Source organism: Festucalex cinctus, chromosome 5, assembly GCF_051991245.1.
Source record: "Festucalex cinctus isolate MCC-2025b chromosome 5, RoL_Fcin_1.0, whole genome shotgun sequence".
NCBI lineage: Eukaryota > Metazoa > Chordata > Actinopteri > Syngnathiformes > Syngnathidae > Festucalex > Festucalex cinctus.
The window spans coordinates 20,306,803-20,331,028 of NC_135415.1; the positions used below are offsets into that span (position 1 = coordinate 20,306,803).

General features: G+C 40.9%; 1 protein-coding gene across 3 annotated transcripts in view; it reads right to left on the reverse strand.

Annotated features, from left to right (window-relative positions):
* The window catches only part of arl15a (ADP-ribosylation factor-like 15a), an 82,942-nt gene that overhangs the window by 43,610 nt on the left and 15,106 nt on the right, over window positions 1–24,226 (reverse strand). For all 3 annotated transcript variants that reach the window (XR_013283653.1, XM_077522411.1, XM_077522410.1), the window contains exons 2-3: window positions 7,749–7,893; window positions 6,551–6,610 (exon numbers count right to left, since the gene is read on the reverse strand). Coding sequence is in view for 2 of the 3 variants with exons in the window: in XM_077522411.1 (XP_077378537.1) it covers window positions 6,551–6,610; window positions 7,749–7,893 (205 nt within the window). In the remaining variant the exon portion in view is untranslated. The remainder of the gene's footprint in view (window positions 1–6,550; window positions 6,611–7,748; window positions 7,894–24,226) is intronic.

Below are 24,226 nucleotides of genomic sequence, written 5' to 3' on the forward strand. Positions count from 1 at the left end.
TAACTAATTCAAATAATGTTGGCAATGAAAGGCCAGTAAAGCTAACATTTTGGATTTTAAAAAAAACTTACAATTCATCACAACTAATAGTCCTCGTATTTCAGAAAGTTTCATGTGCTGAATGAGCAATTTTAATTTTTTTTTAATCTTGCTTATTATTTTTCCATATTTAGAAACTACATTTTCGATTTATGCTAACTTTGGTTATCTTTGTGACACATGAAAATTGGTTTAATGATCACAAATACAGAAATCAGGAAGGAGGAAAAATCCAACATTAATAGAGGTTGGATGGCTCTTAAAATACCAAAGAAAATTTGGTCAAAAATCAAATGACAAATGAGAGACCCTAAAACGTAAATGGCCACTCTCGATATTCAAAGAAAAGGTTTGAATAGTCTATTCCATATCTGTACACTTCAATTCACGGACTGCTCTGGGTTTCTCGGGGACCAGGACGGCCCTATTTTCCCTTAAAAAAAAAAAAAAAAAAAATCTAATTAGACTTCAAGAATTTGAACCATCTGTTACAATCTTCAACCTGAAGATGTCAGTAAAGCTGGTCTTTTCAATCTTGTTTCGACTTGGACCTTTGGCAACCTCCATCATGAATATGTGACGAGAGACGTCATTGAATCTCATGAGACCTCATTTCAACAAGGAACCAAGGATCACCTCATGTTTTACTCATTCCAAAAGTAGAAGCAGTCTAAACAAGGAGTGTTAGGAGAACAAGAATACCGTGTAGACCAGAAGAAGTAGTTAAGCAGATACGCGTTAAAAGCATTTAGACTCCGCCATATCTTGCACTACTTCTTATTGAAATTAAAGACGAGCAATTTCTTGTTTTTACAGTGGGGGTGTATGTCATTCAACACCGTGATTAATATCACCAGTAGTTGAATGAAAATGATGGCCTAGAAGAAAGACTGTTTTTAACGGTGTGTCATATCACAACAAATAATGCATTGGCTTTATTGCTCAGCACGGTATCTGTGACACATGATTCAGACAATGTCATGACTAACATCAGCTGTGGCGAACTGTCTGAGCCCTCCAATGCAGATCTGATACACAACTGCTGCCGGAATTCTAAATGGAGAACTGTCTGAGCCTTACAGCACCAGATTGAAAAGGCCAGTGCATAAGATTTACTGACATCTTGAGGCTGAAGATTGCAACCAACTATATAATTGCAAGGATGGAGGAGAATTCAAATATCCTGGTCTCTTTTGACCTGTACCTTGTTCTTGACCTATTTTTGCCGTAACCAGAGGTGGGAGGTAATGAGCTACATTAACGCTCTTAAATTTACTCAAGTAACTTTTCGGAAAAAAATGTAATTGTGAGAGTTCTTTTCTTACAGCATACAGTACTTTTTACTGTTTGTTGTTGCTTCGTAGAAACAACTTTTACTTCATTACATTAACCCAGGGGTCCCCAAAGTTTTTCCTGTGAGGGCCACATAACGTTTCCCTTTTCTGATGGGGGGCCGGGGTCAGATTGTAACAGAAAAAAAGCGAGGCAATTGCAGGGGTGCAGTAAACATAAACGTTTATTGTTTTATAGAAAGCCACATGTAACAAAATATTAACAACACTTTCCGGGATCTTCACAGAAAAAAAAGTGGGACTGGTAAAGGGGGACTGGTATTGTTCAGGGGGCCGGGCCAAATGTGAAGGTGGGCCGGGTCCGGCCCGCGGGCCGTAGTTTGGGGACCCCTGCATTAAGCTATAGTTACGTGTATTTTTACCTATAGGTATTTTGAATTGCTTTCATGATCTATTTAGGTTTGTCAGAGACTGTATCACCAATCTAACGTAACTACGAGCGATGTGTGACTCCACTTGACCAATCAAACGGAGCCATGCAGTCACATGAGCGGACAGCCGGACACAATCTCTTGGGTCCCAGACAGAAACAAAGCTCTCTATTGTTGCTCGTTTATCATGAAACATGGCAGAAATTCATCTGTTCAACCAGAGCAAATGACTGCAAATTGCAATTGTGCGCATTTTAAAGGAGCTGGGGGGGGGGGGGGCAACGATCTGCAATTTGTTGGATTTCCAATCAATTGCAGCCTAATGGCTAATGCTATGCTGCCTGCGTGTACATAAATATATAAAACTATGTGGCCAGCATGTGCATATGGTAAATATGCTGTACTTCCAGTTATGACAGGCACGACTCTAAAGAACAACAGCGATGAGTGTGTCTTATTTGGACCACCTCTTCATCAGCTGTCATAGTGTGGCATCAAAGCAGACTGTGAAATGGTCTGTCTAGACTTGACGTCACGTCATAGTCCATCTTGCACACACACACGCAGACGCACACACACATACTAACTTAAATAAACAGATTGCATCCTTGCAGCCATGTACCTGACAGTGACACATTTGTAACGGACACCATATCCCAATTGGTCAACCGAATAAGATTTGATCACACTTGATTCAGTCATTCAGTATTGCTGCAGTTATCAGAGAAACTGTAAAACAAAATGAGACTCTAGTCTCCCTCTGCAATGGACATTTCCATTTGGGTCTATAAAGGGTATCTACTATGTAATGTCTGGGTTACTGAATTTAGTAACTGTGCAATACAGTGTGCTGAAATCACTGCCTTATAAAATTTAGAAGAAAGAAAATTTTCCAAAATCACATAAGCGCTATATAAAAAGCAGTCCATGTAACATTTATCTTTTAGAAATAAAACCTGCCTCATTTTTGATGAGCACTTATGACAGCATTGCTATATTTTAATGTTGGCATTTGGTGAAAAAAAAACTTGGCGAACCACTGGTTTAGAGCAAATGAAAGCAGTTTATTGTTAAATTCAAACCTCCCATAAAGATGAGTGTCTTTGGCTTCTCGTGTGTAAAACAATATTTCTTTCCCATATTCATCCACAGTGGATTGACTTTTGAACCTCTTGCACTTAAAAGACAACTGTATATGCAAGACTTGATGCATAGTTCTTTCTACGTCATAAGCATCCAAGGAAGCCTTCCGTTGCGAAAAGAAAGGAAATACAAAGAACGTGCTTCTTGCGTTTTAACAGACCCCTCTGGCCGTACCTTAGTCAAGGCTGAGTGAGCAGGACAAGCCACAAATGTAGCGTGTAAAGTGTGTTTTTAGGCTTAGTAATACAAACGCTTGCGCCTCACATCTTGTATCGTTTTTCCGCATCATCGCAAAGTAATGCAAAATATCACAAAGCTAACGCAGGCATGTTTGCTTGTTTAAAAACCACTGGGAGAGAGCTGAAAATACAGAAAGTGTTGAGCAAGCTACAAGGGGTCGTTAATCAGGAAACCATCGGAAAGACTCATTATGAACACTGACAAATGGAACAACATGCAAGGTTATGAGTTCCCCAGACGCCAGGCTTACGTCATGTACATTCGAAACAGGCAGCGTAAGTCTTCACTCGAACAAACATACAGGAAGTATGTCAACATCTCAACTGCATTCCTCTAATAAAAGCTGCCAGTGGAGGCGTCAAAACATCTTAAGCCTGATTAATGCCTCTACGTTTGCTCTCGCATTAATGACCGGCGTAGATCACATGATCTACGCGAACCATGAATTTTAAGTGCCGCGTCGCTTGTGGTCGGCCGCGGTGCATACGTCGCCAATCCTTGCACGCCGTAGATGGCGGGGCGTAGCTCGCTCGTGATTGGTCCGTTCGATGGCGTACTCTGCTTTTTTTTCTTTTCTTTTTTTTCTCTCTCACCGCCCCCTCTCCCTGGGCCCAGTTTTTCAATTCTCGGTTATTTTAACCACTGTTTAACCCCTAACCGCTGGTTAAATTCTTAACCCGTAAAATTGAAGTTGAAATGGAAATTGGGGAAAAAAAAGTCTAGCCAAGGTGTGGTTAAAGTATGGCCAGTGGTCTTTTTCGTTCTTTTATCCAGCTCACCAAGCATTACATTATCAAACGTCCTGTTGCGTCTCCCCGAACCTCCTGCCCCACACAACCCCCCACCCCCCACCCCCTTGGACTGGCACCTAAAATCCCTCTTCCCTAATTGTGCTTACTTTCTGTGCATTACTGCCACCTTCTTTCCACCAGAGGTAATGCACCAAAAGTATTTGCCAACTGCCAAGACAGTAGAAGAAGAAATGGAAGAAGAAATGGAAGAAATGTTTGACATCAGTTAGCTTCTGCCGCTAGCATACGGCTACGACAAAGGTTTACTATTTAGAGAAGCAAAAGGCGCAATAACCGATTACCAGGATTTTATCTTTGACCTAACTGCAACACGGGATTTTGATTAAGGTAAGCTATTTTAAACTAAAAAGAAAAACCTTTCCATAGTTAGACTTTATTTTATTTTATTTATTTATTTATTTAAGTATATATGAAGGGAACAATACAACGTCAGTGTCAACCAACATCACAGAACAGATTGTGTCCTACGGGAAGTTCCACTGTATTTACAAGTATCGAAAAACAAAGGTTGCTAGGAGGCGGGAGCACAGAAAACAAGTAATTCAGCATATACAGCAACTCCTTTAAATCCAAAGTGTCATCCGTGAGACAACTGTTATTTTCAACCACAATAATGTCCCACCAGACTTGCTTTGACCCAAACCAGAAAAACTTCTTTCAGATCCCTCCAATGTGCTCTGTCCAAATTTGGTAGCACTCATGCTGGTGGTCCTCCAGTTTCTCTTTGTATGTACTGTATGTGTGTTTCATCTTCTAAGGAGGCTGTGTTGAGTGATTATTCAAAGTACACACTGCACGTCACATGCAGAGTGTGCAAAGACAACATAAATCACAACATTCAACAAATAATACATCTTGTGTTGCAGGCCTGTTGGTAGGAGAACTTAAGAGCACCTATGCGCCCCTCGCATCAGGCTCCCTTTAAGGTCAGGGGAGGTACTCGCATTGCCTTTCAGTATGTTTACGTTTCTCCACCTCAAGATCCTGCATCTGTGCTTGTTAAACGGCTTCCTTGAGTGCTGTGCACTTCCAGGAATCACACCATGTAGATGTACAAAGCCACACGAAAGAAAAACATCAACAAGTCTGACGTCTGTACACAAACGTCACCATGTGTGCGAAACTGTGTGGGACGCTAACACGGGGGGAAAAGAACACACTTTCTCCTTTACTTGCGCACAAATATGATGATAACATGAATTTTTAATTAAGATTAAGAATGATTGACACAAAGGGATGACAAAATAGTAACTAAAATCTAAAAAACAAAAAAACAAAAACTATTCTATCGTCCATGTTGTAAATCACAAGTGTGTGAAATATCAATATTAATAGCGTAAAATGGCATGATTATTACTATTATTACTATTTACGCAAAACATTTTAACATTTACTTACCATAGGCATCCATAAGGGAAAGAAGTATATTTTTGTAATGAGATGAAACAATGTTTGCAGTATGTTAACTCATTTGCTCCCAATAACGTATAAATACGTTTTGTTTTGTTTAAAAAAAAAAAATGTTTTAAGTGTCCCAAAGACGTATTTATACGTTTTGTTGTTTTGTTTTGTTTTTAATGCTAAAGCATACAGAAGACTTTGATGCAGCCTCTCAACTGCAAAGAACGGTTGCAGAAATGGTAGTAATTACACAAACGGCCAGCAGGTGGCAGCAGAGAAAAGGAGATCAACCAGGGCCATCTAGGAAAAAAAGCTAAATTACTTACAATTTTAAATAGATTTGTGAAAACTGATGAAACTTAGCTCTCTTCTAATGCTAATTCCTGCAAAACGGAAACAGATAGAAACATACTTTTTTTCCTGATGAAAGAAGAGACTTTAATCTTTCTTTTGATAGGTTCCGTGTTTTTATAGCAATAGAACACAATATTCTGTGGGCCTTGCAAAATCAGTCAAAATTCAGTAAAACAGCCGGGAGCGAATGGGACTGCTTCTGTGAAAATGGCTGGGAGTGAATGAGTTAATAAACAGTGTATGTCAAGTGAATGTGTAGTTTATATAAAAAAAGAAAAAAAAATATTATGAGTAAATATCGAGAGATGACATCAAAAGCCAATGGAGAATGAGGCGCAATCTCATGTCAGAGTCTATTGGAACACAAATCATAGTTAAAGACACTTAACATAAGAAAAATCTTTTAACACTGTACAGGGAAATTGTTTCAAACTTACGGCAAGTTGCACTCGTTACACTTTAGTCAATGATCAGTTTATGTGTCTTGCGGTTTTTATGTCTGTGTGGGAAAAACAAAGTCAATGAAGTGAGAGAATTACAGTTACTCGATTTTTTTCACATGATGAGAAATGGGAGGTGGCTTTTGGAGGGAGGAATTTATTCGTCTTTAAGCGTATGAGTCACCTGGAGACTAATTTGGGCACAGTGTCTGCTCGAGCGCTGACCACTAAATTATAAAACCTGGAACTATTTAACCTATATCATTATTAATATTGAAGCATGTTGATACACCAATGACACATTCTAAAAAGTACAATGAAAGCTTAGTTTCGACAATTGTACAAGTCACTTTATAAGATTCAGCATCATAGAGAAATCAAACTGTAATATGTCTTACCTCCAAGTTCTTTTACATTCAAGATGGCATTAGGAAATGGCACTGCTTTGATGCTAAAACCTAAGGAGAAACACAAACGTCATTGTAATGAGAATCAAAGATGGTGGGATTATTCCTTGAAATTCCCCAAATAATTCCAGGGAATTCACTGTGCCATTTTGTTCTCTCATTTAGTAAGAATTTCTGCTGGTGGGTGAATACACGGATTGAAAACATATTTTCAGGACATAACACCAAGATTTTGTGTGGTCCAAGTTGGGAGATTAGGGGGGGGGAATAATATGATCTAAACATGCATTGTGCAGTTTCGCATCTGGTTGTAAGAGGAAAAGCAGCACAGAAAAAAAACAATGAGGGGTGGGGGGTGGTTGAGATTGCATCTGGATAATGTCCAAATTATATTGACTTCTATTTGTAGACACAAACAAAATTTTATTGGATTGCAACGTGGTTTTAAGAGCATTACAACAATGAAAAACTATCAGGGCAGATGTGGGTGGGAAATGGCAGGCGCATCACTTACGATTCTTCCCAGCAGATTTTGCCAGATGGACATGGTGCTGACAGCTAAATGTAATTTCAGGGAACCTTACTAAAATATATATTTTTTATTTTTTAAATATAACAGGTGCAGACAGATTTCCTCCTTTGAACAACTTAATTCCAAAAGAGACATACTTGCTGGACATAGGTAGCACATATTTCCCAGTTAAGGTACACAATGACTAAATCTATGAAGGGATTTCTGCAACAGCTCAACACTGATTGCCGACAAAGCTAGAGGAGGGAAGAGGAATGTCAGCGACCTTGAGGGGTTGCATTACGTGTATGGAAAGTGGAACACTGACTACCAGGAGACTCGTGCGCTCACCACAAAGCCTCCTCTTCTGGACATACTTAACACCCACCTCCCACTAACTGGAAGGGGGAATCTGCGTATTGGCTGGTAGGTTGCAACAGCGTTTCTGGCACGACTATTGGACAGATGTATGAAGACATGCTCCCCCCGCCCCACACTGCCACTCCCTGCTCCCAGTGCTTGATAGCTGTAATAAGTGGGTTGGTTCAAATTTGAAGGACAGCATACAGTATTATAGAAGGGTTAGAGCAGTTCAAGGCTTGAAAAACAATTATTGGAAGGCAAAGGTGACATTTTTAGTCTTCTAGGGACAGTGGTCCTAAACTATCGTCCACATACCTGTGGTGGGAACGATTCCGTCGCTGCCTTCACTGCAGAGGCGCGACAGCAGGCTGGTCTTTCCAGCACCTGTCAGGCCAATGCACACCACATCATACTCCGGTCTTGGCGGCGGTGGTCCTTTACAGCACAGTGCCCGGAAACACTGAAACAAAAACAAACATGATCATGAATCGACTGGATGAGGCATCAAATTCTTCAGCGAGACTGGGATAGTGATTAGGTTTCTGCATTTGGACTCGCAAGAGCTCTGGGGGAGACTCTCATGGGCCTCAAAGCTGTCTTCATACGAAGGAGCAGGAAAAACTTTAAAAAACGTGTTTGCGCTATGAAATACTTTCAGAATGGCAGCTGATGTAAGCACAGCCAAAAAGTTTAAACTCCTTCCACCAGAGTACTACCAATACCTTGAAAGGGGAATGAGAAATGACCAAGAACAAAACCACAACTTTGATTTGTTTAATTTTAATGTCATATTGTAAGAGTTAAGAGGGGTGTTGGATGGGTGCATTTAAACGCTGGTGCAAATTACTTGTGTCTTCAGTGTGTGCATGTGTGTGGATTCCCTGTCTGATTGGGCCCTTATGTCAGCCAGAGGCAGACCTGACACTCAATGAATCACGACCTGGGACTGAAGGCCTTCTGTGAGACATTAAGGGGCAAATGCAGTGTGAACCGTGAATGAGATCTTTTTAACGTATGTAGAAGGGTCCATATCCAAAACTAGAGGAGTTTTTTGTTTTTGTTTTTTTTTTTGTTTTTTTTTTAAACTAGCAAGGCAGGAACCAGTCTGGTCAAGGTAGAGCAGACACGCCATGACTCTTAGCATCTACTATCACATTTCAGGGGGAAAGAAGATCAAAACAAGGTAGCTTACGGCTCTTGTCAGTTGATGACCCTGTTCAAGACACCTCTATCCTGTTCAATCAAAGGCTGACAGGAAGGAAAACATGCAAGCGTACACAAACTGCTAGCACATTCTCCAGGTGTGCTCAGGCATGTCATTAAAAAAACCTTAGCAACTATAAAAAAAAAGGGGGGAAAAAGAAAAAAAAAAGAAAACATACGAGGCTTAAGGTGGGAAGAAGTCTTATTGAACCACTTATAACACTGACTTCTCCTCACGAGATGGACGGTGCACTCTGACCCTGCGTCATCCTCAGACATGCTCTGATAAGATGAGATCCAGCACTTGGTTTCTTTCAAAGATCATCTCACGATGGAGATGCCTCAAGTTTTGCGTGGACTCCAGACATTGGTGACCAGTAGGGTCAGTTTTCAGTGCTGTGCCAAAACAGAGATGCTGTTTGATGGAGATTTGGGGAATCTACTTCAACAGAACCAGACGTTGACTGAGCAACCCGACCCCCCGACTCTTTCATGAACCCACCGGTCTGCTCAAACAGGAAACATTCCCCTCTTCCAGAGAAATGAGAAGATCAGAAACACACACACACACACACACACCCCCACACACACACACCCACACACCCACACACACACACGCACGCATACATCAGAAGGAGCAACACACGTAGAAGGTTGGTTTTATGAGGTCGCTCTATTCCCCTGCTCTAATCGGATGTTTTGGTCCCTACTACCACCTCCCATCTACTTTCACCCAAGGCTACATGTAAAGATGTCTGTAGAGGGTGAAATCTGCCCTCAGCTGTCAACCTTCTGCACAGAAATGCTAAACGTGTAGCAATGAAGTTGATTTGGGTGATAAATATTTATTCATCCATTTGATGACGTAATAAAAGTGTTCAACTGGGCTTAGTGGAGCCAAACTTCTTTATTTCATGTACAGTGCGATTTCACAAGCGCTACTAAAGAAGCACCCAGTGCCTGACCCCGGGGTCCCGATGCACACCAGGTCACTGCGAACAAGAGAAATGGTAGCTCCCACCTCTGGCCCCCTATGACAGCGCCAAGATTGACGAGGGGGAGCTTGGTCAAAAGACTCACAGGAGAAAAATAAATACATCCGAAGGCCTTTACTGACTTAAAGAGAGTCAAGAGATGACCCTCCCCTGTCAGAGGCTCCCACAGTTTGGAGAGCCAGAGTGTGCTGCGCCAGAGACTCAAACGTCAAGCGTAACTGTCCCAAAGTGACTACCGGCTCCACACATTGCCAAACACATTTAAGCAATTAAAATACCTACACTGATTAAGAAGTGCAGTTAAATGTGGCCCTTTTACCATCTCTTCAACATGGCTTGGACACCCTCTGCTTCATTTCTCAATCGGCCTTTTCACCTACAGTAAATGTTTAACTTAAAGCGATACAAGACTTATAACTCATTTTCCAGTATTAGATTAGGCATTGTTTATAAAGAATAAAAGTGTAAATATATCTGACATCTCATTCCCTGAATTTTATTTTAAACCAATTAAGTATCAAAATAAAAACCTATCGTGCGCAACGCCATTATCCTGGTCACGTGACCGTGATCACTAGGGGTGTGAATTGCCTAGTACCTGACGATTCGATTCGTATTACGATTCACAGGTCACGATTCGATTCGATACCGATTAATCCCGATACGAATTTATAAGTCGATTGTTGCGATTTTTTTTCATTCAAATTTAGAAAATACTAATCAGTAAGCTTGTAGAGTGTAAGATTTATATGAAAATGTATTATTTATTTATCTGAAATTTCAGTCTTATAGAGGTTGTAATCTGTTTCATGTTTGAACAGCATTAAAATAAAATATTAAGGCTTAATGTTCCGTTCATATAACATTCTTCCATGCTCAAGGTGTGAATCCTAAAAAAAAAAAAAAAAAAAAAAAAAAAAAAAAAAAAAAATCGATTCTGCCGATTATTGAATCGATTCGAGAATCGCGCGATGTAGTATCGCGATATATCGCCGAATCGATTTTTTTTTTTTAACACCCCTAGTGATCACGTATCCCGTGCTGCCGTAGTTCACTTGAATGGGAGTTTGCTGATGCAATGGGCAAGAAAAAGACCGTCTTCTATGCCAATTACTGCGCCAATTCTGATCAAAGAAAAATCCTCAGCACGTCAGGTTTCATGTCATTCAGTGTGTGTCCTCTCCTAATGTGGGCTAAAGCATGCTTAACACACAACATGTATCATGGCCTAGCAGAGTAAAAGTCACCCGGATGTTTACCGTCCGGGTTAGGGACCGTCCACAAGTTACATTTCCAGAGTGAACAATGTCAATGATGACTTGACTGGTAATTTGAGTCTCTGTAACGCGCAACTTGCTGACTGTCCCCAACTTTGACTCGCTATGAGCTGGCCGGCTAAATGAGTTCTCCTTATCTGCCAGTTTCAGCCCCATTTTTGGCTGGACACAAATCTTTGACGTGTCCTCCGTGGCTGTATTGCTTTTGAAGAAGTGCCCACTTTGCAGTAGGGCGTAATTCCACCTTTGATGTCCGCCGTGGGACGCAATAATTCCTCACAAGTCTCTTTGTGTCACTGGTAGCCATGTCTTTCAATGTGTATTTTACGCACTCAATACATCACGATCACGTGACTGTCCAAAATGACCAAAACTGTACTTAATGTAAAAATATTCATAAAAAAGGTGCTATAAAATCATAATCACTCAATATAAATTGACAATTTTTCAGGGAAGAGTTGAAATTAACTATTTCACAGAATAACTGGTTAGTTTTTCATAAGTCGTATAGCTTTTAGGCAAGTCAACAATATGAATTCATCATATCCTCACAATGAGTCTCATTCACAAAGAGCTCGTTTCACTTTCCTTGATTTCTGGGTGTTTTTTGGTGTCACCTCTCACAATTTCAAACATCTTCGCCCATTTCATTTTGATGCATGAAATAATGTCGTACGCCCCAAGATAGATGTAGGGAGAGTGGAACATGTTGGCAAGAAGAAAACTGGCCGATGCGCAAGTGATCTTGGATCCGGATTATCCAACAGTGATTATGCGATTACACTGAACTAGAATGCAGAGTAAAAAACATTTCTACACCTTTATAAGTAATGAGGCCCAATGTTACTGTATATGCTATGCTCATCAAGCGGACGCTCTGGTACATTAGGGATGTTACGAAACAATTCAGGGAACGCATGCACTAAAAACTGGTCTATAATAAAAGCGCTGTTAGCCCCTGCCAAACACTCTCCATTAAATACATTTTATTGATTGTCTCTTGTAAGATCAAGCATATCTAAATAGTGATTCCTTGGAAGGCCGGTCGAGACATTACCTCATTGTTACTGTGAAAACTGACAAACCAAGCTTTATGTAAATGACAAAGATTGCAAAATATTAATATCACAGCCATGTTTTATTTCCCCCCCAGATGAACGGTCTCCTGAAAAGGGATATGACTGAAAACAAAAATGGAGAAAACAGACTGTGCTTCCAAGAAATTTAAAAAAGAAAAAGAAAAAAAAATATGAAAAAAGAAAAAAAGTCAAGATTTTAATGGGTGACATAACTGAGCCCCTGGGAGTGGACCAGTGGTTAAATAGAAGTAGAAGAGGCTAAAGATACAACTGCTGATGGACCTTGGTTGTGTCAAGGTCAGAACAGCTCTATATCAAACTTAAACCGATTACATGTACTTGAAATTGTGAATGAAACAATCTGGAGCCATTTGATACTTTTTACATTCCTTCCTTTGAATACAGTTCAATGAACGTCAGTAAACTGCACGAAAAGGCAATCAACCAAAAAACCTGCGCATAGGCTGACCTCAGATGACCGCCTGTTGATTTGATTTTTATAACGGGTCAGATCCATGGATGTTTGGGCTGTAGAGCGATGGAAAATGCTCAGGACTCTGGATTGAGCCACTATCAATTGGAGTTGAAAAATAAAATGTGAAAACCATCCTGCCAATGAGTCATAACACACCGTGTTGAAAATACACCTGCTGTGGTGGGACATAACAGGAGCCGGGCTCTTTTTAGAAAACCCCTTTGTATTTTTAGAGGTAATAAATGTAGGTTAGAGGGAAGCCACTACCGTTGCGGCAGACTGGTTCATGTTTCACTCCCGTACTCCATGGCTACCGTTGGGACACCAAAGGACATAAAGCTGGGCTGAGACATGAATGAGAGCATAGTCCAAATTGAGGCACCCAACCAAGCGTTCAGTTTCTATGGCGTTGTTTTCTTCTCCCTAGTGAAATCACTGCAGAGTGTCAGGGTTGTCACAAGGGCACATGTACTGTAGTCTACATTTGTTACTATTAGACATGAAAGTTCGCTTTCATATGAACATTTCTGGTGCTTAATATACCTTCAAATTGCACTTCTCATGACCAGAGTGATTATAAATCAATCAATCAAACACCCCTACTCAGAATCTCAATGCGTTATTTTTGAGATGCTAAATCACTGCAAGAGTGATTAAAAACGTGCACAAAACGAGTTGCCAGGTCAAAACATAAAAAGCCCACCTAAGGCTACTATGATTATTCTCTGCAGTCACTGACTTGTAAATACCAATCAAGGCAAAGAAACTTTTGAATTGTTATATTAGATTAAGGCTTGACTCATTATTTTGTTGTTCGCCAATCCTTTTGTACATTTTTAAATCAGGGAATCCATATGGTCATTAAAAAAAAAAAAAATATGCAAACGGATCCTTGCTCAAGCACTTAGCACAGCAATAGGTAGATTACACAACAACTGATCAGCTCACTTGGCCCAGCGATGGTGCAAATGAGTGTAAAACCCCATTTCACACATAACGATAACAAAAAAGTCAGCACGGTCTGATTACCAGGCAGCTCTAAATTACCCTGACCGATTATCCTGGGGTACAAGGATGGTTGATTTTTTTCTTCCAAATCTGCAATGAAAACAATCAGACAGGCAAAAAAAATGAAATACTCTTCCATACATAATGTGTACTGACTTTGTCTTACATTTGTGTTTGGGGTTGTACAATGATATTTTTCTGATGTAAAACATTTGGCTTGGCTCAACAAAAGTTTGGAAACACTAATCTAGTGGAAGACAGCAAAGCAGTGGATGGAAGAGAGAAGAAAGATATGCACGATAGCAGCCCCTGCGAATCATCTCCAAAAACAGGCAGACATAAGACACAAACTGGTTACTGAGCCATTTTTCATATTTCCAGACGACATGTCGGGACAACACTTGTGTTCAGGGCTCACTTCTGACCTTTGGAAATGACAGTCCTTTATATGGGCGTCCATCCTCACAGAGGAGTGGCGCTAACAGATTAGCGTGTACGCAGTCATAACACGGGCCCGCAACGCCAGCAAGAGAAAGTGAAGGCGTGCAGGAGAACGGTCAGTCGGGATGCAAGGGAGAGTAGCGGGTTTTGGAGGCAGGGAAGATGGGGTGTACAGGGAGGGAGGGCGGGGGGTATTCATTCATCCTCATTCATCTCCCCCCTCAGTTGTTGTTATTTGCCGCTTTGAAGCTGGGTGGGGGGCTGCACGGTGGGATTCAGTACAGTGAGGGAAGGAAGAGAGTGTGTGGGGCGCGTTGCATGCCATTCTCATTAAGGGGGGAGAGAGACATGCGAGACACAGAAAACGGCATACTGGACTCTTCCCATGCTTTGTTGATGCTGCGTCAAAGCTTAGATCCCTGCTACATAATACCCAATCATCCAATTCCATTCTACCCTGGAATGACAAAAATATAAACCAAAGGAACTGCTGTTTAAAAGGCATTTGTAAGGTCCTTAAAGCAATTGGTCACTTACGTGTTCACACCAAAAATTGTTAAGTAAAAAGTTGCAACGTTCAGACAGACACAGACAAAACAAAATGTTGTCTTGCTAAGTTATACTCTAGTTGTGTTACTTTTTGTGTTTGTTTTTTATTTTACTCGCTAGAAATATTGTAATGAGACAAAGATTCTAACAACTGACCAGGCTTAACTGTTACATCCATCCAACCATTTTCTATACAGCCTATCCTCATTAGTGTGGGTGAGTTGAAGCCAATCCCATTCACATAGAGACAATTTAGAGTCTTTAATTAACCTAATGTTTTTTCAGGATGCCCCATTTATTTATTTTTTTTAAAGTCATTGTTATAACTTTGGTCAGTATAGCATTGAAAGTTATGCTCATAAGTTTACATACCATAAGTGTATGTAAACTTTTGAGCACAACTGTATGGTGAGAAAAAGGATTATTACCCCTAAAATCCAAAATACCATGGGAATTGTTTTGATATTTTCAGTGGTTTAAATAGACAACATGAGTCAAGATGTGCATGTGAATTTTGGTGATGATTCAAGGCATTTTGTGTTAGTGACGTTTAGTTTTTGTATGTGTACAGTTGTGCTCAAAAGTTTACATACACTAGGAGTATGTAAACTTTAACTGTATATTTCAGTTGAACTAACCTGGCCACTTTTTTTTTTTTTTTTAAACAATTGAATCTGGACATCACCTCTTCATACAGTTAAGGTCCGATTGTTTGCTGTGTTGAGATTATAGCTTTCACACTAACACATTAAACAACCCGTATTACCAAAAAGAGAAGCGTAAAAAAAATGTAAGCACAACCACCTGTACTTCGATCATGGAGTGGCAGACAACTGAAGCTATGAGAACGCTCGTTGCCACAGGCGTGAGGCACCTCTGTGCCAAAAGATAAAGTTCAAGATATAACAGACCATAGGTTGTGCATTGATAATACGCTTGTCTGTAGGCATTGGTAATGAAATTCAAGATTTACTACGCTTTAAAAATGATGGCCAACTAAGGACACTAAAACAGGTGCCAGTCATTACCCCCCGCATCAGAAATAGATCCCTGTACAAACAGACAGACGCACACGCCCACAAGGACACGCACACACGTACACGTACACGTACACACACGTATGCACACACGAGTAGAAGAGAACCTTTGGGGGATACGAGACACTCCGCGTCTGAACAATGCGCTTGCAGTGGTGTGGAACGATGCAATGAACGTAGAATATGCCCACTGTTTACTTGGATGGCTGAAAAGGTGATATCTCCGAGACAGAGTGGATTGAAATGACAGACACAGAGCAATAATAAGACGACCCCGTCTGCACCAGCTCAATATCCCGTCTGGGGAAGTAGACCGTGTCTTACCTGGGTGGACAAAACAACCCGCAAACTATTATGCCTGCGTGTCTGTGTGTGTACGGTGTACACTCCCCCAGCATCACCACCACCACCCTGTTTTAAAGCTGATTTTCTTGTCACCGTTTTGCAGGCACATCATCCCCTTATACTGAAGCCATATCTTCGCTCTACACTTCTCTTTCTCCTATCACCCCTGCTGCCCAATTCATTCACCCCACTTCTGTCTGTCTGGCCTTCATTTCAGAGCTTTGACACTACTGCCCTGACGCTAAGGTGTCTGGACAAGGAGACAAGCTGGAACACACACCACACGCATACACACACCACACACAAAGAGCTACAGTGAAGTTAGAGCGCCCCCTGGCTTTCATTCAGAGCACATTACACATTTAGGACACATGCAGTGCTGAAACTCAATTAATTGGTTTGAAAAAAGGAAGTGGCAGATTTGAACTTAAGATAAAGTGAATTATGGATATTGTTAGCAAAGTGACAAGTGGCTGTCATCTTCGTGGAAAATCTGTGGAATCTTTGTGGAAAATCTGACATGACCTAATATGAACATGACCTACTGTTTTGCCCATGGTGTTCTCACCAAAAATGTTCCATTTGCACTGTATAAGGGGAAGTCAAGTCAAAAACTTTCTTTACTATTATATGTTCTATGCAGCCACAATAATCTAAACTCAACATTCTTCTTAATATTGCATTTGTAGAATATAAATTAAGCAGCAAAATGCACCCATTTCTACATAGGGGGAAACCATTTTGCCACTTGATGTCCACTGAAAATGACATCACAGTGCCTCAGGACTCAGTTTGTAAACGTCACATGGCCAAAACCAGAAAACAGGTGAGCCGTAACTGGTCGTTACCAAATTTCTGAAGAACCCAACATCCATTTTTATGAATGTGTTGTGCTCAGTTTGAAGTGACCATTCCACACATACTCAGCATTTTTGACAGGCTGTCATTTTTGGAAAATCTGGTCACGTTGCGAATATCATGGCGAGCCATGAAACAGACACCTGGCAGTTTCATGGTCGGCATTCTAGCTGTTCTTTACTATGGATAATGCAAATCCATATATGCTTTAAAATAATTAACGTCAAGTTTCAATCACATGATTGGAAATTCTGGTCAATCTGTTGGCTTATTGAAATAGTGTGGGAAAAAAAACACATTTATTTATTTTCATTTGTAAAGATCATTAAGTGACAAAATAACCCTGAACTCGGAAATCAGGTCACTTGTATCTCAAGACTCACTGCACTGCCAAATGAAACAGCAATAAGGTCAATTCTATATTACACAAGGTAATATTTCCAGCTCAATGACATGTAATGACGTCAGACGGGTGCTGAGTTTCCATAAAATTGCTTGTCGTTTGTCGGGACACAATATCGGCAGACATCTAAAATCAGCTGACTAAAAAAAATGTGAACTGGACATCCCTCAATATAATGCTTAAAAAATAAAATAAAACAAAAGGCCGAGTGTAAAGAAGACCACTCAGCATTGACAGGTGTTGCATTTGACTGAATGTTCGACATTACTGTCTTTAGAGACATCTATGTCTTTCCGCTGCCCTTTTCAGGAAGCGCCGTCCTTCTGCTCTGACATGGTGGCTTGCGACCTAAGCATGGTTTAGGGGTGAGGGAGCAGATCAAAGGCAGACGGGTCACCTTGGAAAAACATTTGGGCTGAGAATGGATGACACGTCTGTCCAGGAGTCCTTTCCCATCAGGCCTAAAAGTCAGATATTCAGCGACATACATACAGCCAAACGCTCTGTCCATCATCAATAAAGCGTCTGCTGTAGAACCTTTTCCTTCTGAGACACCACCAACCTAGCACCCTCTTAAACCCCCAAGCTGCACACCATCACCTCGCCCCCTCCCCACCAGCCCAACCCTTCACCCCAAAAAACACTCAAGCTTCATCACAGAGGATTAACCGGAAACCTTGACACAAGCCATTGTTACGAAGGCAGAAGGGGGCTTGTGTGCTTTTGCCACCCTGTGTGGGTCTTCTTTTTTTGCCTCCACTTAAGATTGTGAGACCGGGGTACTCTCAGCCCTCACACTAACCTCCCTGAAGCACACGCATACACACAACTATCCAACTACAGAACGCTATGAAAATTGTTCTGAAGCAAAGAGACTGGTGCATGAAAAGAAAGTGAAATGGAAGCGACGCATATCGAGGCGGAGGCAAAAGTGGTGAGGATGAGTGTAGTGTGTGTGTGTGTGGATGAGTGTGTATGTGGTGTGGTAGGGGGTGGAGGGTGCTGTAAATCTTGATGTCACTGACAGGAAGACTGTTGCAGGCCATTACCATAAATCTGACAAACACTAATTTGATGGGAGGCTGTATCTGTCTGCTAAAGGACCAGTCTAGACGCTCCTATTGAGGGGTCCTACAGCGTAGCCCTGTTTGTTTCCAACACCATCTGGATGTGGCAGTAAGTGTCTGCTATTATGGTTCACATACACACAGCAACACACACACAAACACAAGTATAAAAAGTGCACCATTCCAATAAGGCGCTGCAAAGGCTTTGACATGTATATTGCCTTAACAATACTGTGAATTTTGTGTAATTTGGTGACAATCTATTCAAAGTATCCATCCAGGCAAACAGCAAGACAACAGGTTACCTACCTCTATACATACACGTACATAAAACCTATATGTCCTATATGGTTTTTTTTTGTTTGTTTTTTGAAGAAGAAGAAGAAGAAGAAGAAGAAGAAGAAGAAGAAGACAACTAAAGATTTGTTATGGTCGACTATATTATGATGAAAGTCGAGTCACATCAATGATATCAATGATATTTTTTCAGCACAAATAAGGTGAATCATACACAGGAATGCTTCGTTAAAATATGTAGAGGGCGCTATTGCACTATTTATTGGAAATTGCACAAGAAATCTCTAAAATATTCATGTTAATGAGAGGTCTGCACTTATATCGCGCTTTATCTAAACAATATGCTGTCTAAATGTCCCTGGGGACGGGAATTAATAAGCTTTGGCTTCATCCCGTCAGCCGTGCCAGGATTTGAACTGGTGAGCCTGAAGTCACTTGACAACCCGCTCTACCAACTGAGCCACAGTCGCCCAATGCTCAACACATCCCTACATGCTAGAGCCATAAAAATCAGACCACGTAATGACTGGAATAATTCCCAACGGGTCATCACAGGATTCCCATGCCGCAACAAGAAGTGCGACTTAGCAGCTAACATGCTTCCGGGCATCCTCTTGGCTGGCGGACAGCCTCGTCCATGGTGTCGCCACCTTGCTTGGCAAATTTAATAAAAACAATGTGTTGTTTTGTTAATTGTAGCATCCATAGAAGCTACACTTAACTAGTTAACTGCATGCTATTTGGTAGAAATGGGCCTAGTAATAATTTACCAAGTACTTAAAACTGTGCCGGACTACCACTGATGGTAAGGAATGGAAAGGAAAAGATGGAAAAGAAGGTGCTCAAGACTGGGAGACTATTGCTGGATGCCATTTTAGCCACTACTCTGCCGGGGGGAAAAAAGAAAAAAAGAAAAAAGAAAAAGAAAACTCAAATAGTGAAAAACTGTTTTAGGCTAAGCTAGCTACAGAACTCAGTGTTGTGTAGTTATTAGTATTTTTACATTTTCAGCAATTATCTTCAAATGTGTATAATATGTTGAAAAACAAATCTCAAAATTCACTTTAAAGGGTCTTTAAGTAATATAAATTAATAGAGGAGCTGCAGCCTTCTTCCAACATGCACCCCACTCGACACATTTATCTGTCTGGAGCCTACCTGGTAGCCACTCACTGTGTGTTTCTGCAAAAGTACATTAGGACAGGAGGGGGGCGCATTAAGGGGCCCACCCAAGGACTGTTTTCATGCTACCTCCCCTTTTCGTACAAGAAAGCAGGAGGCTGAGGTGGTGGCATGGCAGCTGCATCCAAAGACAGAAGACACCTTTGCTCTGTGGGACATCCGGATGGAAGATAAGGGGGGCACAGAATGGAGGGGAGGGGGAGCCACAGGGCACCATTATGGTATATAAATCTTGTAATTGGAAAGGGTGATTAGCTGGGCTGCATTAGCATATGGCGGCAAAAACTTTGGTTTCGTGGGCAAACTGTAGGGCAAAAAGATGTTGTTCCATACCCATATAGAGGATCAAAGCTCGAGGGGCCCCCTTTTGAACGCCCAGAAACCAGTGTGCAAGAACCGAGGGGGGTGCAGGGAGCCCCAACTCAGACATTAAAAGGGTGGATGGGGTGGTTACTTGTCCCATTTACATCAGTTATAGCACCTTTTTTTTTTCATATGGCATCTTGAGATGACAAACTAAATTTTGATAAAAACAAATCTTCGGGCCCCCATTCTCACTGAAACAAGTGTGGGAAAGTTTCCTGCTAGAGGACATTGTCATTAAATATGAAAGAGCCAGCCCCATCAACTATTTCTAGGCCCCTCTGAGACAAAAAAAAGATCTGATGGGGACCAAGCGAACAATAAATCTGTTTTTACACATAGAGAATAGCATTGAATGAGTGGGACCCACAAACTGGGAAAGCCTTTTCAATTATAAAAAGATCCTTGTTGGATATGACGTTTGATTCTTCAAAGAGGACACTAATCCTTATAACTTAACAGAGAAACAAGGTTAGTCCACACCAACCAGTCTCCAATTAACCTTGTGTAACATAGAACGAGCGAACATAACACAATTATCCCTACAAAACTATGGCACATTATTATGGATCTACAAGAAGGAATACTACAGTAGTTACTATTACTAATATTACTTTCTATCATTGGCACTGCTCTTCAGTTAAAAATAACAGAATGTATGTTTTCAAATGTATTCGTTATATCTTTGCCTCGTAGCAGAGTTGTCTCATCATATTTGAACGAATGCTGGAAACATGAAAAAAACTAAACAAACAATGAGTCCATGATATTGTAACAGTCTAACTGCCTATTAGTTCACAATCAATATGCCAACCAAAAGAAATAACGTGTTTGTTAAAAATTGTGTTTTTCTTTATGTTGGTTTAGAATCTCTGCTATTCAGGTTCAGCTCTGTATGTTTTTGTTTTTTTCTTGTTTTCCAATTAGGCTAATGTGTCAGATTTGAGTCTTTTGTTTAGGACAGAGTCCCATTCTAACAACATAACCCAAATTTGTCCGCAAGTCAGGAGCCAGGACACTGCGTAGTGTATTGCTGACATATGTTAACGAGGTAATAAAGTATGTACAGTATTTTTTCATTCACATAAAACAATCCAACGAAAAGCAGTAACCATGTGGGCCATCTTTTGCAATTAGCCGATTTAGTCTTTAGCGTTTCCTATTGATAAGCATGTTGACGTTTATGAAGGTGGACCAGAACGTCATTGGCTTGTCTTTCAATTCTGTGTGAAAGACATCTTGCATGTGATTTGTACCATAGACAAACTACACAAAAACACTATCAAATCATTCAAGTGTTTGAATAACATCTCTGTTAAAAGCTTGTTGGCCCAAAGCAAAAGCAGATATTGATAGTGTGAGCAATCAGGCAGACACAAACATAACTAATAAGAAACACAAGAGCCTTTTTTTTATTATTTAAATGGAGATGATAGACATCTCTTAAAAGATCCCCCAGCGCGAAGGTATTTTCCTCTCTCAACACACGTCCATTGTACAATGTTGTTGTGACTTCATTTTTTGGTGTTTTATTAACCAAAAAATAGCTTGGCTTATATTTAATGTCCATTCCCCAACAACAACAACAACAACAACCTACAGTTCAAGGTAAAAATCCAACAGTAATCCCACGGGCTTCGTTTTTCATGTGACATACTTTATTCATGCGAAGTAGCTGGCGCATATGCACTCCATAAATGTGCATCTGCTATTTGGGGGATTGTGATAAACTGTATGTGTACTGTTTAACAAATATAGTTAATTTTTTTCTTTAAAAGGTCTTTATACATAAATTCACATTTTACTATGACTGAGTAGACATGTCAAGCTAGACAACAGCCAACTACAGAAAAAAAAAAAAATGTTGGAAAATTACGGAAACTAAGTGTAAATATTTATTCTGCAACTATCCACGCTTTTAACCTCTATTGGAGAATGACAACATGCTGGTTGTTATGCCACCGAAAACATTAGCACGCTTCTCAAAGGGGCAGATATGCCATAATGACAGGGTGGAGAGCAATTTCAGGAACACATGCAAAATGTTCAATATGATTACGAATGATCACCCTGACTCATTTTATCAAGTAACTTGTAGTCAATAATGAAACCTTTTAAGAGCTTTATCATTGTACTGGTATGTGTGAAAATGTTAGGCCACCTCAGCTTCCTTATTCTGCTGTCATTTTCATGATAATAGTGATTCTGATGAGACACTTTATAGTGATTCTGACAGAGTATACATCTTATCTGAATATGTTCAGATGCCAAAGCTGAAAACGTCATCACGAGTAACAGAAGTCTGCCGATTGTGAATGATAATCATAATGGATGTGACAGTATGTGGGAAATGGGAGGTCGTTTCGCATTGAACATGATTCTTTGTCAGAAACTAAGCAGACACATTGTTTTAACCTTTGCCGGAGAAGCCTGTGTCTCATTCCCAGGGACTGCCTGTGCAGAAGGGCCGATGACTTCAATAGAGCTTCATTAAGCACAGTTAGTGTCAACAGTTAATTATGCAAATTAGGAGACCCAGTATGAGTCTATGGCCTCACCCTTTCATTGCCTCCTCACATACACAAAATGTACCACCCTGGAGATGCACACACACTATATCCCACATATGCGTGGTACCGCCTTTCATACGTTATTTTTGCTCCTCACTCACTTCTTGTCAAGAAGAATCAAAACTTTGTTATGGTGTCCATACATCAATGGAGGCCAACGAGGCCCCTGAGATCTCCAGTGGCTTTTCTTGCCATCAAAGAACCTCCGGAAGATTCTTGCTGGGTGAGGCTGAAAGCCCACCAAGTTCTCTTCATCAAGCCCTGCCGTGTGGGAGGGCAAAGGCGCCTCCTCCAAAACAAAAATGAGGTCGAAAAAGTGCATCAAAACAGTCAATTACGCAAATAAAATGCATGACAGGCAAATTCGGCCATTGTTTTGGGGTGATGGTAATGACAGGCCTTTTGCTCTTCTGCCTCTCCACACATGTGATGTCAATGGCCCCATGACTCTCAGGGGCTGGGAAGCCATCAGTAATTAATAATGCCTTGGGCCCCTCAGTTGGGTCTGCTCATAGCCATGAATCTAATATCACCTGGTAGGCTCTTCTTACTGGATCTCTGCTGGATTGTATACCTAAGCTAGAGTTTAGATCGGGTGTTAGTCAGCTATTAAGGTGTTCTCCCCACCACTCTACCAGTCAGCCACGGGGCAACCCAGAGGTTGTGGGTTCGATCCCATATCATTGTGACCGTGTCAAAGTATCCTTGAGCAAGATGCTGAACCCCTAGTTGCTCCTGATGCTGCGTCATCAGTAGGTGAATGAGCAGTTGAATGTAAAGCGCCCTCAAAGGCCTTGTCAGGTGGAAAAGCGCTATATAAAAATGAAGTACCATTGTGTAGACAACTAACCTGGCAATAGCCAGAAAATATCCATCTTGTACCTCTCCACAGTAATTTCGTCGGGAAAAGGCGGGAGTCGGGACATTATGTACAATAATTCAAGCTGATTGGACGAGGCAACATTCTACACGTTTGTTTTAACCAATCACGGCCACGGGTGAAAATTTCGTGTTTGTTCTTGCCGAAGGGGGGAAAGGCACGAACATCTACCAGCTAGAAATGCACGAAACGCCCCTCGCTGTTCAACATTCAACAAGGAAACAGTGAGTAGAAAAAAATTGCAGCGCACATTCGTCCATGTTAGGTTTGTTTGTTGGCTTCCTGGTTTTGTCACAGTTGCATTTCCCGCCCCCAAACATAATGTTGCTCTGTGATTGGTCCGAACAGCGCCGGTTATCAGCGGGAGTGGTACAAGATGTATTCTCTGGAGTTTGTGAACTCACAAATACGGTGAGAATTCATCTTGCGAGAGCAAGGTTAGTAGACAACTGTTATGAGGGCTAAATTAGGCAGCTCCCGCTCAGCCTACCATCTTATTAAACAAGTTCACTTCTGACTAATGGAGAAGCATTATACATTTAACACGCCACATTTACTTTTAAAGTCGCCCTGGCCTGTTGTTGACTTTATTTTCCCAAACTCGCAAATAAAGTGCTCAGTTCTCACAAACAACACACTAAGTGTACTTGCGTAATAGAAAATGAGAACCAGACAGACACTTTCCAGATGGACACGTAAGAAGTGGCGATGTTTGCAGAGCTCGACTGTGAGCATGCTGTGATACTTTCTTGATACACATCAAG